The sequence below is a fragment of the Maylandia zebra genome, linkage group LG1, assembly GCF_041146795.1.
Source record: "Maylandia zebra isolate NMK-2024a linkage group LG1, Mzebra_GT3a, whole genome shotgun sequence".
In the NCBI taxonomy this organism is placed as follows: Eukaryota; Metazoa; Chordata; class Actinopteri; order Cichliformes; family Cichlidae; genus Maylandia; species Maylandia zebra.
The window spans coordinates 31,388,283-31,397,927 of NC_135167.1; the positions used below are offsets into that span (position 1 = coordinate 31,388,283).

A 9,645-nucleotide genomic window follows, 5' to 3' on the forward strand; every position below is an offset into this window, starting at 1 on the left:
ACATGCTATATTGTATTTAGATAGAAGCTAGCGAGCTAACTTCCTGCTAACTTCTAACTCCGTTAAATGTCATAAATTCCGTTTTCATGGATGCCTGGATGTTAAACTCAATTGTTACACCTGGTAGAGCAGAACGCTGATCATTTTATTAAAGATGAAAGACTTTAGACAGTTTTTCAACTCTCAGTAATGCCATGGTGATCGTTTGATATATGGACCTGCAGCGGAGTTTAGACCCAGACACGGCTAGTGATGTCAGACTTAACGACCGGATATCAGTACTCAAAATGAGGAACTTTGTTCTATTTAGTTTTAATTCATGATGGTGCCCAATACAATACCAGTCAAAATTTTGGGCATAGTGAGGGCATGCATATTTCTCATGAACTGAATTTAATAAAAATCTGATGCAAAATTACACAAAATTAAACTCTTTGAAACTCCCAAGTGTTTTGGAAAATGTAAATGTCTTAAAATTCAGTCTAAACAAGAAAAAATATTATAATTTAGTTTTTCTCTCAGTGAGCTACTATTGATTTATCTTAAACAATTATGTAGTAGAAAAGTAAGGTATACCCAAGATACACATATTTGGTGGACAGCGCAGTACTACAGCAAAACGAGCTCAACTTACTGTTGGTCAGTGAATAACTCTACAGTAACTATTCACAAATCACAGTAGAGATAAAATGTGGATAATAACCAAAAATAAAGAAACAACCTAGTGTATGCAAACTATTGACTGTAGATATATACATGTGTGTAAATGTTTGGCTGGTCAGCAATCATAGACTGTATATTAAAGACGGATATAGCCACGGTGATATTGTAGACCCTGTTTATGAAGTGTCGACTTGAACATTTTGGCCCTTGTCATCTTGATTTCTTTGAAACCAGACATGACAAGTAGATCCAACCAAGGAACTGACAGGCACCTTAAATAATAGCCTGCTTTAATACTTTATGGGACACTAATTGGCAAAATGCTTTTAATTTTGTGTTAAATAAGAACTGAAACGAACAATTGAGACAATAAAGTAATCAGAAAATATATAAGATCATAGATCAAGTGAGAAATGGGACTGTTTTCCACTTAACTTTTACATATTCAGTTGGTTTTGCAGCCAGAGGAAACAACCCCTGGTGGCCATTAGAAAGACTGCAGGTTTAAAACTAGAACCTAGTTAACCACCTCCATCGTCCACACTGCTCCACATCGGTCTGCCACCCTTCACCCCCCCAACTCTCCTTCTCAGGCCTGAAACCCTTTCAATAACCTGTTCTCCACACTCTGCACAGTCGTACACTACCCCGCTCTGACTTGCAGCACCTCTGCTCAACATCCCATCAACGACCCGTTCAGTCCTGCAGTAATTATTCATCTTCTTCAGTGTGTATGTGTTTAGAAGGATTTTTATCTATCAATCACATCTAGCTAGCTTTGGCTCATGGTGTAGCAGCTTTCACATCAAAATGTGTGTAAACTTTGTTTTGCTACACAGCCAGGTGTGCTAATATTGAGCTGTGGGGTTCAAAATTACTCAGATTCTAGGTATAAGTGGTAGTTTTTAATATATATATATATATATATATATATACTGCCCTCATATGATTCAGTACATTGTGGAAAAAAAATTCCCTATATGCTGAGTAACTCCATTTTTGGAAAACTTGTGGAATATCAGATGATAGGTTTGAAGTTTTTTTTGTTTTTGTTTTTAGACAGAGCCACATGATTTTTGAACTGCCAGGAAATCAAAATGACCATCTTGGTATTTTAAAGCCTAAAGGCTTCTTCCATCTTTTAAATACAGTCCATTGTCAAAACTAACAATCATGTCTACTTTCATAGTTTGTTTTTTTCCCCACCTAATGTGACAAATAATATCAAACTAGTAATATATAATTCCAGTAGCTCTGTCATATTTCAACAGACCACTATTACTAATCCCAAATACAACATGATGAATTAAAAATTTCCATGCACAGTATTTGCATCAGCTCAATAAACGTCCTCATAGATCATGTTGGGGTCAAGAAGACTAACTGAAAACTAAGCAGTGTAGTGAGCGTCCGCCTTGTTGGGTCCCTCTGCAGTGAGATGTATCAGAGGAGGCATCCTGCACATAGTGGGATTTATTGTCCATCAGTAACTACCCTCATTTATTTGTTCTGCTGTGTGAGCAAGTGGCGTTGGTGCCAGCCCTTGTTGCTGGAGGAGGAGGCATGGAGGGCTCTGGGGGGGAACTGAGATGTTTAAAGTCCAGGAAAACAGAGGTGAATCCAGTTCTTAATACCCTAGTCAAACCTCTAGTCTTCTCTTTTTTTTTTTTCTTTTCTTTTTTTTTGTTGTCTTCTTTTTTTTCTTTCCTATTTCCTAGTAGTTTTTTGTGGGCTGAGTCCTCTGGTGATGGATTTTTTTTTTTCCTTCAAATCATATTGGCTCTTGTAACCACTTAGCTGGATTTTTGATTTGAATCTGTACGAGGCTCCTGTGGACAGTGCCCTCTCAGAGTGTCGTCGAGTGTTTGTGCTCTTCTGTCCGATAATAATCCAAACCATTTCTCTCCCATGCTCTCTCCCCCTGCAAGGAGCGGAAGGTACACAACCTCTGCTGTGTTTGCTTATTAGCAGTTACATCTTATTCGGTTCCTTTTGTTTTCTCTACCTCTTTTCTTTCCTGTTGTAGCTGTATGGCAACTCTAATTTTGTGTCCTTGTCTACATTTTATATGGAACTTCCATGTATGCATCATATGGGCCATATTGCATCTTTGAGCATAAAGAAAAGATTTTTTTTAAAAGTATCTATGCTGTTTACACCAAACATGACAAAACTGTCCCAGTTCTGATTCATTTCATTGATGAGCCACGTTGAATCAGCGTTGAGCTTCTCCTCATTGCCCATGTATGCGTTTGATCATGGAAAATTTCTCATAGTGTGCTTTTTCTTTTCCTTTCTTAGCCGTTCAAAGCTTGCATTCCATGTGTAGCCTTTTATTTTGACCTTTCACACTGAATAAAACAAGTTTAAACATGGCTAATTCTTTAAATATGACGTGTTCACCATCCAGTGTTGTTGAGTTAATAATGTTCTGTCTTGTTTTGTTTTGTTTTTTGTTTGTTTTTAGGTTTTCATAGAGCTGAGTCACATTAAAAAGTGCAATACAGTGAAGGGAGTCTTTGTCCTGGAGGAATTTGGTAATTACACCATCTATTGATTCTAGGCCTGTACTCGGCACGGCAGTAACTCAGCTTCACGGCAAATGTATTGATGAAAGCTAATAAGGGTTCACTAAATTGGATAGCCGCCCTCCTCTGGAGCATTGAGACACTGACTTCTGCAGGCGATTAAGTGCGTCATGCATTATTTCGAGGGTGTGGTTTGCGCTTAGTCATATGCAAGTGTTGAGGTTTAGAGCAAGGTAATAAAAAGCCAAAGTTTGTGAGAAATGGTGTGCGCAGTGTAGAGAAGGAAGGCTGAAACGTGTATCATAAATAGCTATGCCAGTTTGTGTAGATGTGTGAATTAAAGGGGACCTGTTCTGCTTGTTTCCAATTCAATTTTTATGTTGGAGTAATTAGTAATCCTCATTGATCTTATACTAGATTATGGTGCAAGCAGTTTAGTCTCATTTTTGCACTCTTCCTATTTAACTTTAAGCCAGCTTTCTGTGATTCGCTGCTACCCACCAACAGCAGCTTTGGACAGCGTGGCAGTAGAGTGGCTCTGCTCACAGTATAAAGATATTTGCTCTCAAACTAGTCTGAATGCTCTGATTTTGGTTCTATATATTTAAAATATTGCACATTTTTCAAATGAGAATCCACCACTGTAGTATTAACATGTAGACACACACAAACTCAGCAGAAAATAAGGACAGGGTCCCCTTTAAAGGTGCCATACAAATATTAGAAATAAAAGCATCATATTAACTGATTTTCCAGAAACGACATAATCAAAGCTTATAATGCTTGGAAATATGTAAGCATTAAGGGCATTTTGCTCATATTATGGTTTTCATTTGTTGACAAAAGCCATAAATAGATCTAAATCTCTCAAGTAACACGAGTCCCCTCGTAGCTAAATGGCAGCCTGTCCTCCATGACAGCAGTGATGTGTTCTAGCCCTGAGTTAGATAAGTTGTTACTAGAATTTGAGCTGCCACCTTTTCAATAAGACTGTAACCTTTTTTAGATCTTAAACCATGTATTTTTTTGGCCTGGTTTAAACTGTTCCATGTTGAGTCAGCCTGAGGGAAGAGAGCAGCAGAGTCTGAATGTCTTTAAAAGCGGTCGATACTGCATCGTGCCTGATACATGAAGAGGAAGACATTTAGTCTCATTAGTAGGATGGTGTAGTGGCTAACACATTTGCCTACGGAGGAGACACAGACCCAGCCTCAGGGGGTCACAAGCTAGGTACTCGTAGTGCCAGATGAATGGGAGGGTTGCGTCACGAAGGGCATCTGGTCTAAAATCTGTGCCAAATCAGTCACACTGATCCATCCGCTGTGCGACCCCCTACTTCAGGGAGCAGCTGAAAGTACAGCTCAAGTATGAGGATTCTGTCCGACCTGAGATGCGTCACACAGTTAGTGGGTTCCTGTTAAGTTTCATGGAAAATGCAAATGTCTGACTGAATGGTGAGCAGTAGCTGTAACTCTTAAACTTGCTCAGACGTCGAGCGCCTGGCTGGGTTACTGTTGTGTCTCTGTGCTGCTTTTGTAATGTTGCCCTCATCTTTGCCACTATGAAAACCTTCATTCTCCAGCAGGTAAAGTGTCGTCACCTTTCTCCTTTCTTATTGAAACTAAACCTGTGCAGAATATTTCCTCACTCCGTCCTTTTCATAGATTTTTTTTTTTTTCTTCCCCCCTTCCTCTTTCCCCTTTTCTGTACCGCTAATTTTTCCTCTGCTTCTTCCATCACTTGCTTCGGATTCATTTCGGAGATCACCCCAGACTCCATCACTCACGTGGTCATCACTCTCTGACCATCTGTATCTCAGCAAGCGGAGATCTTAGGTGGGACAGTTAGTTTGTGGGGGTTGAGGATTTCTCAGCCCTTTCACCTGTCCAGATCTCAGCCTTTCCATCTCTGCTATGGGTTCAGTTACTAATGAAAAGTCAGCCTGACCCGTGGACAGCGACGTGGTCCCGGGTCGAAGGATTTTGGCCTCTTGTATCGACTCTTCTGTGATGTTTAACTTTGAGTTCACTGGCTGGAAGGGCTTGGGGAGGTCGTCCTTTTTATTGTTTGTTTTTTCATATATTAACTTTGCGGCCTTCTTGGTCGCAAACTCTCTTGTTATGACATTTGTGCTCGTATTTGTTCATCATGTGGGCCATGAACGTCTCACCAACCAATCCAAGCTGAAATTTAACATTTTGCTTTCTTATTTGAAGACAAAGAGAACATTTGATCAGTTCATTAGTCACAATAAGGAAACGCAACATGAGCAGGATTTCACAATTGAATTTTATCTAAGCTAAAAGTAGACAGCCCCTTCTGCCCCTCAATCTGATCTTTAATTGACCTTTATGGTGAACTTTTCTTGGCCCACATCTCATTTTACACCTTGTTGAAAGTCCAACCCTATAACCACACCCCCGCCCCCTCCCAAAAGCTCTCAAATATGAACTCATTGAGGTTTCTGCTGCCTTTGAATTCTCTGTTTTGTCTCTTGCACCGGCGTAGTTCCTGAAACTAAAGAAGTGGTGATCCACAAGTACAAGACCCCGATGGTGAGTCCTCTCTTCCTTTGTCTGAAATCATGAATACATACAGCTATGTGACTGCTGAATGCCAGTGACAAGATGGACACAGCAGAAATGTTCCTTAAATAAAAGCGCTTAACTTAAGGTGCTTTCAGACCAGAGTTCATTTCATAGTTCTTTGAACTCTTGGAGTCAAAGAACTGACTTTTTTCTGTGCGTCTGCACCACATGAAGCAGGAACTCTCAAAGTTTATAGAAGATTTTTTGTGGGCTGGAGAATATCCGTGTGCGCTCTGGTGGTGCAAATGCAAACAGGAAAAAGCCCCGAAGGTAAACGTAGTTCTCGGGGCGAGCTCCCCAGTGGGCACTGGGCGTCTGTAGAGCTCTGGTCTGAAAATGCCTTTGGTTTTCATTTCATTTCGACAGTATGCTGACACAAGTGAAAGACCTGACCTGACCTCTGTGTTGATTGGATTTTTTCTTAATTTTATAGTATTAGACAGGTTCTTTTAACACAAGAAAATTGCATTTTAACCACTGTTCAAGAGGTAAACAGCAGAGTGACATCACCTGAGGTTATATAACGTTTAAAGATGCCCGCTTCCATGTATCTGTGGCTCAACGCTGCTTCTTGCCAAACCACCACACTGCAGTGCTGTAGCTTCTTTTTTGCTCAGAAAATGAGGACATTTTAGCAGTTGTAAAACCCCACGATGACATTTCTCAATAATGTGTCAAAAAGTGACACATTTCCCAACTCAAGTAAGACCATAGGATGATGAGCCTTCAGGTTAAAGGTCAAATAGTGCTTCCTATTAAAGAAGTGCAGGGACATTTAAAGATTTGTGATTTTGTACTTCTCTTTTTTTTAAACTGCTCATTAAGTTGCTACGCTGATTAGTGGTTTCCAGCCAGTGGCAGGAACGTGTGTCATGATGCCAGCTCCCGTAGCGCAAATAAAACTGAAGCATTTGTAAAAAGCGCATCATACCATCATTAGTGGCAAATGATTGACAGAGTGCCTTGAAATACCCCACAGTATATAGACCGAGAGGAGCCTCTTATCCAGCTTTGTTCATTGTATTATTAATAACTGCACGCAGGTGGTTCCCTCTCACTTCCTCGTGTTTGTTCCTCCTCTGCAGGCACATCAGATCTGTTACTCGGTCCTCTGCCTTTTCTCGTACGTGGCGGCAGTCAAGGGGAAGGAGGCGGAAGGAAAACCCAAGATGCTGTCACCGAGACCCCTTCCTAGCTAGTCTACACCCCACACTCTCCTCCCCTTCCCTCTCTCCCTCATCCCTGGCGTGCCTCTCTCTACTTGAAAATGGCATCTCGGCTCCTAAAACCAGACTCGACAATCCCCAACTTCACTCTAAGCACACAACTCCCGCGCTCCCCTCCTGTGTATATACAAACCCGAGACCCTTTTTAGATCCAATTGTGTAGACATGTTTGGTCTGTGATGTCATGTAAATACTTCCAGCTCTTCACCGCTGTTGCCCAGATGTTCTTCCCAAACTAGCTAAATGTTTGCCCGCTTCATTACTCTGGAAAAGTTGCTCCCCCCAGAGCTCCTCTGCTCCCGGTGAATGTTTTGCTCCTTGTTCCTGCTAGCAGGACCCAACAGTTTTTACTCGTATGTGATGTGAGGGCTCCACTACCCCATCACCCCCCAAACCCCGAGGCACTGAGTGCTTGCAGGTCCCGCGCACAGCCTCGACGTACAGCGTAGCTTCCTGCCCCCTCCTGCCCGTCTCCATATGACTGTATGACGTATTCTGTGATATGTGGTTACTGTAAAGGTCCAGTCTGTCCCAGTTGGTCCAACAACCAGAGACTGTCGTGTAGTGCGGGATGTTCCATGCTGAAAATGCTACTGTATACTGCACCAGAGCACCGCATGTAAATGCTTCGTTATGGTGTTTGAACCCTAAAATACTGTGAGTGTTCTCAGATGTGTACTCTAGCCCGGCCCACCCGGCTCAATTACTGTTCTAGTTCTACTGTAAAATTTCTCGTCTGTGGTCTGCTGTTATCAATTGCATGTTACTATAAGGATGACAAATAAATATTATATATATATTTCTATATATAGTATTTATTTAATATATACATATATTGACTGTACATTTCTGGAAAACAAAATGTTACAACTGTTAATTTGCTAGATGTGCAATACTTAAAAAGTAGTTAGCCATTGCCAGAGCCAGGTTTTCTCGAGTGAACTGGCTTTCACAGGGTGACGAATGTAAGAACGAGTTTGTTTTCTATAGTACACATCGATCGATTGAATATTACGACTTCAGTGTGACACGAGCATTTAGTTTTAAAAGGTGATCACAGGTCAATCGGTGCAAAGGACTGCTGCTGTGTCGCTCTCTGTGGGTGCTAACAAACCCCACCCCAATCAGCGATGTCACAGCAGGCGGCGGGGATGCCGGGGTAAATGTCACCGTCTTCTTACAGCTTTTAATTGTAGGCAAAGGCTGCATGGATAATGAGCTACTAAAGGCAGTGCAAAATGTCTTTGATGGTACACATGTGAGCTGTTTGTGTGCCCACTTTGAACAACGGATGTTTCAAAACTTTTTTCTTTCACTTGACCATAAATACAAGTATGTAAGTCATTAAAACATTCAGTGGTGGGTGATAATCTAGAGACATAATTGTAGATATTTCCATATCTGTGGTACAAACACTGGAGTTACACGCTGGTACTTAATGAAACCCCAATAAAAAGTAGTGGGGAAAAGAAGGCATTTTTAGTAACAGTGTAACATCCGTGCTGGAATTATTCCTGCGCAACTGAAAACACAAATATTCACTAGAGAAGCCGAAACCAGTGTAGGAGCTGCATAATCGACTGATGGGGTGTGGAGAAATGAGAAATAAGCCACCAAACCCACAGCAGCAGTTCTTCCTCCTGTGACTGACCCTTCAGACGCGCTGAAGATGCCATCTGTGGTCACCTGATCTCCAAGGAGACGATTGAGTCTTTGTCGTGTCTGGTCCCATCGCTGGCTCGTTTACTTTCACAGTGAGAGTGCGTGGGTTTTTTTGGGGTTTTTTGTGGTTCGCGTGTGTGAATGTGGTGAACACTTTTCTCTAGATCAGCAATATATCAGTACAGCTGTAAGGCTGGAAGATGTTATTTTGATCCTGACATGCTTGTATTTTTAAGGAATTTAACTGTGCAAAAGGAAATCTGAATGTGGAGAAGATGCTGTTAATAAATGACAGAACTTTATCTGAAGCATCTGCAAAACTGATCTGAGAATTTTCTGCTTGAGTTAACTTTTTTTTTTTTAAACTGGATTATTACAACTCATCTCTGTTGCTGTGAAATCTGATAGCTGTAAAGAGAAGGAAAAATGACATGAGATGGATGGTGTAAGTATTCCAGTATTCAAAAAGTATTTATAAAATATGTACAGCTTTGGCAATATAATAAAGATGTCCCAAACGAAGCTCTGTGTGCTCGTCATCCTGCAAACAAGGGAAGTGGCAACAGGTGGTGCTAGTTGCTGAAAAGTTTTCTTAAAAAAATAAGTTCACACTGTTTTACGGAAGCAAATGAAGACCTTAGGCTTTCATCAAAAGAAGTGTTTCCATCCATATCTTGATCATGATTGATTTTTCTTCTACGTTGTGCGTGTGATGGGTCCACCATAGCTGCAAACAGTGGCTGAGTAACAAAGATGCAAACGCCACATAAATGCCAGCATGAAGTCTGCAGGAGAATGCAAAACATTTTAAGCACCCATCTTTGCTGCCAGAGAACGAGCCATCACCTGTACGCATGTCTCATCACAGTACAGATCTGTTTCCACTAACAGCAGTGGGTGAGCGGGGCAGCTACTGAATAAAGCTCAAACTGCTTATGGGGACTCGATCGGTTTATAGCCATCACAAAAAGAACTAAA

General features: G+C 41.1%; 1 protein-coding gene across 19 annotated transcripts in view; it reads left to right on the plus strand.

Annotated features, from left to right (window-relative positions):
• The window catches only part of madd (MAP-kinase activating death domain), a 53,812-nt gene extending 44,623 nt beyond the window's left edge, over positions 1-9,189 (plus strand). For 14 of the 19 annotated variants that reach the window (XM_076884951.1, XM_004558048.6, XM_076884978.1 and 11 more), the window contains 3 exons: positions 3,131-3,200; positions 5,700-5,746; positions 6,865-9,189. In XM_076884951.1, the coding sequence (XP_076741066.1) occupies positions 3,131-3,200; positions 5,700-5,746; positions 6,865-6,978 (231 nt within the window). In that variant the 3' untranslated portion in view covers positions 6,979-9,189. The remainder of the gene's footprint in view (positions 1-3,130; positions 3,201-5,699; positions 5,747-6,864) is intronic. The other 5 variants (XM_012920973.4, XM_012920974.5, XM_023152579.3 and 2 more) reach the window with 1 other exon arrangement.
• The last annotated feature ends 456 nt before the right edge of the window (positions 9,190-9,645 follow it).